The following is a 3,905-nucleotide window of genomic DNA, read 5'->3' as shown; positions in this document are numbered from 1 at the left end:
CTTTCATTCTTCGGCCCCCCCACTATTGCTTCCTGGGTCCGCCATTGAATTTCAGTAAGATGCATTAATTCCTTATTTTTAACCTTCTATAACTTTGTTGGTTTTCAATAAGTATAAATTAATAAAGTTTGATCAAAAGAAGATTTTAAGCATGAGTTGTTCAAGATATTTCAATCAAGAGACATAGCAAAAGAGAGAAGAGAAAAAGAAAAAAGTTTATTTCGTTACAACAATCAACTGACAATGCGCAACAGCCTGATAAAATGAGTAGATTAAAGACAAAACTGAAAAAAAAATGAATGGAGAGGTTTCTTTTTGATCAAATTTAACTTATTTTTTTTTTTTTACATTTTTTTATGAGGTTCATCCAGCTTGCGCGCACCACGATTACATCCTCAAATTAATGCCGTCGAATGGGTGCAAACCCAAGACCTCCCCATGGGAGGTAGAGTCTTTAACCGCTTTACTAACCCATCATTGACGAATGGAGAGGTTGGGATTATAAGAAGAAGACGATGGTTGTATAATGTATCGGTATCGTGTTTTATGGGTAAAAATATTCAAAGGGGATGAAAAACAACTGTTTTATTTAGTTTATAAACTTAAAATTTGTTTTAGCTGGTTTTTTTTTTTGTTGTCAACCCCGATTTCCAAGGCTTTGCCCTGACTAACCGGTGTTCGACCCGGGTTGCACACCTGGCTGTGGTGGGTGAGTCTCCCAGCGGAATTTTTTGCATCCACAAGGTTTCGATACTGGAACTTTGTTTAAGCTGACCAAGCTGCTTACCATTTGGACCAACTCCCGTTGATTTTTTTTAGCTGGTTTTATTAATTGAAACATTAAATGACTTATAAAAGAAAACCTAAAAGTAGCTAATCATATTTTTTTTTCTTCATTTTCCCCCTAAATCATGTATGGTTAAGAGTGTCAATTGTGTATCGAAACCGTTTAACCGTACCAAACCTACCATCTAAAACTACACCATTTAAAATTCGGTGCGGTATATACTGAAACCGAATTTCTTTGGTATGGTTTCGATTTCAGGTACTCATACCGTCGGTATATATTGAAACCGTACCGAATTGATACCGTACCAAATTAAGGAAACACTTTACCATTCCCCTATTCGTAATTCCCTATTTCAGTTTTTTGTCTTGTCTTTCACTCATCCTCTTAGATTTACTTGTTTTGTCTCTGTTAATATTAGATTTTATCCATTGTTTGATTGCAATTTCATTAGGATCTTAATGAACTAATAACAAAAGTGGCATAGTGTTTGTTTGTATTGAAAGTGTATCACATTAGATACCGTGTTTAAATCCGTTTTCTACTATGGATTTAATACCGAAATTGTACCAAATTGTTTTTGCAAATACCAAAATTGTACCGTACAGTGTAAATTAGATATGATACGGTTTTGATTTTCGGTATTCAAAGTTGGTAGCGTACCGAATTATCAAAATCGTAGCATTGACACCCTCAATATGGTTTCTTGAGACATGGATACCCTAGTTACATCTCCCCAGTTTTTCTTAGATAAAATAGCCTGGCAACAGAACTAAAGTAGACAACAGCTTCCATTACTTATGGACAAGTACACACAAATACAAAGATTACATGTAAAATCAAAATAGTGGAATGAGTTCCAAAAATTGCAAAGATGATCATGGAGAATTGGAGAGTGATCACATCTTAATTAAATTGTAATTATGAAAACAACAATATATAGAACCATGTTATGTTGGTCGATCTACTAATACTGCTGCAGATAGCATTCTGGGGGCAAGATCCCATTGAATCTCACTGTATCGGTGCAGTAGTTATAGGTCATGTAGTTGTTTCTGACCCACATCATCTGACCAATTTGAGTGTTGCTAAGCTTACTGTAAACAGATGATGTCCACCAATTTGCACTGGTATTAGAGGCACATTGGCTTATACTGACTGGGCTATTCCATTTGCAAGCCCTTGCCCTAAACCTGCTAAATCTTGCAATGAAGGGTGCACTGTTCCAGTCAATCTTCACACGACCACCTTGTGTTGCCCAGTTATCAGCATCCCATATGCTAGCATAAGTCCTCATTCCTTGCTGGTTTGGGAAAGCAATGCCTTGATTCTCATAGTTTCTGAACACCCTTAGTGGAACCCCATCAACAAACCACCTGAAAAGAGAATCAAAGTCGGAGTAAGGATTTAATGTCGAGGAACCAAGTACTATTTTCACACAAAATTCAATGACTTTTCCACCCATTGTCTTTAGCATTGAAAATTTTCTCCAGCTGAAGGGCTAAGTACTAGTATTCCACACATTGGAAGAGGGCCAGAGAGGAAATTTGAAAAAATGGGGAAAGCCGGAGCTGGAGGGGCCTTGCCCTTGGGTCCCTGGGGTAGCTCTGCCTGTAAGAAAGACATAAAAAAGGGAGAATCCGGTGCAGAAGGTAGGTTCATTTTCCTATGCAGTGTAACCCAACATTTTTGCTGAAAGATTGTTTTAATGTCTTGACCTGAAGCTACAGTTATGGTCTATATATCAACCATTGTAAAAGAAGAGCAAGTATAGGTGATAAGGCTATTATGTAGTATGAGAAGTTGAGGAACTTACACAATCTGACTTGGGTTCCAATGAATGGTGTAGTTGTGGAAATCAGCAGTTGGGTCAAACCAGAGATGAAATTGTTCCTCTTTGTTTCCAACACCACCAGTGAAGACATTTGTGTGGACAGTGTAAGGTTGTCCAGATAAATTCCCCAAGAACTCAAAGTCTATCTCATCATGCGTTGCACCAGTGGAAGACATCTGCATCAATTTGATCAGAACGGAATTTTAGCCACCCCTTCCAACTCCATACATCTTTTTATTACATTTATGCAATATCAATACTTACATAGTAGGCTGTCACAGTGCCAGCAGAATTTCCAGGTACTAATTTGATTAGCATTTCAATGCTGCCGAAGAGGAACTTTCGTTTGGTTTGAAATCCTGACCCTGAAAAAGTAAGACAACCCAATCAATCATCCTGATAAGTTTATTCAACATAAGCTGAAGATCAATATGAGCTGAAGATCAAAAGCAATACCTGACCACTTGTTCAACATAAGCTGAAGATCATCTCCATTACCAGAAATGGTCATTTGCTGAGAACCCCAGTTGGAGTATACACTCTTTGAAAATGTGGCATTCACAAGACTCAGATTTAGTGTGATCAAAGAGATGCCCAGAGCAACGAAGAGAGCTCGAAGGTTGGCCATGGCGACCTAAATCTTCGATTGATTCTCAGTCTCTTCGTTTGCTAGAGACGATTGGTTCAGAATTGCATTTGAAGATGGCTCCTGATACCAAGTTTTTTATACATGCATTAATCAACAAACCATGCATACACGTTAGTCAATTTTTTGTTGTTCTTTTTTTAATTGCTATTACAAGTTTACAACTAATATATCCAGCCTGCAGATTTGTTTGTTTATTTTACGTTCTTTTTTCTTGCTTATGAACTGTACATTGTTTATGCTCCGGAATTGTCAACTCAAATTGTCTGGTTCGATCCGATCAAAAGAATATCCCTATATTTTATTAATTTTTGTCTTATTTTTATGAAAACCTAAACCGAACCATTAAGGAGTTTTCATTTTGGTTCAGGTTTGATTCGATTTGAACTCAGAGATATCGGTTAGTTTTTGGGTAGGATTCAGAAGTTCCATTTAGGGTTTGGAGATTGGTTTCAGTTTTTTGTTCCCAACAAAGAGACAAAATTTACGTGATCCACCCAAAGGCCACCTCCACAGATGAATAGAGGCATTTTTGAGTTTTGACTATGAAGAAAAGCAAGGGTGGAACCAGAATTTAACATCCGGAGGGACCAACTAATGTTTGCAAAATTTCTACTGCTAAATTTTTTTCTTGAAAT

At 37.2% G+C, this 3,905-nt stretch overlaps 1 protein-coding gene across 1 annotated transcript; it reads right to left on the bottom strand.

Moving 5' to 3' along the window:
* Positions 1-1,581: 1,581 nt before the first annotated feature.
* LOC148999955 (putative xyloglucan endotransglucosylase/hydrolase protein 26) lies at positions 1,582-3,300 on the bottom strand. Its single transcript, XM_089139836.1, has 4 exons — positions 3,078-3,300; positions 2,886-2,986; positions 2,604-2,797; positions 1,582-2,163 (listed from the first exon to the last, which is right to left on the bottom strand). Exons 1-4 carry the CDS (start codon positions 3,247-3,249, stop codon positions 1,755-1,757), a joined length of 876 nt encoding a protein of 291 aa, XP_088995962.1. The 5' UTR covers positions 3,250-3,300; the 3' UTR covers positions 1,582-1,754.
* Positions 3,301-3,905: the final 605 nt, after the last annotated feature.

This window comes from Hakea prostrata, chromosome 11 (genome assembly GCF_041222555.1).
Source record: "Hakea prostrata isolate BN-2017 chromosome 11, UWA_Hpros_2, whole genome shotgun sequence".
Lineage (NCBI taxonomy): Eukaryota > Viridiplantae > Streptophyta > Magnoliopsida > Proteales > Proteaceae > Hakea > Hakea prostrata.
Note: the sequence above shows the minus strand (reverse complement) of the source record. Positions and strands in the feature narration are given on the sequence as shown.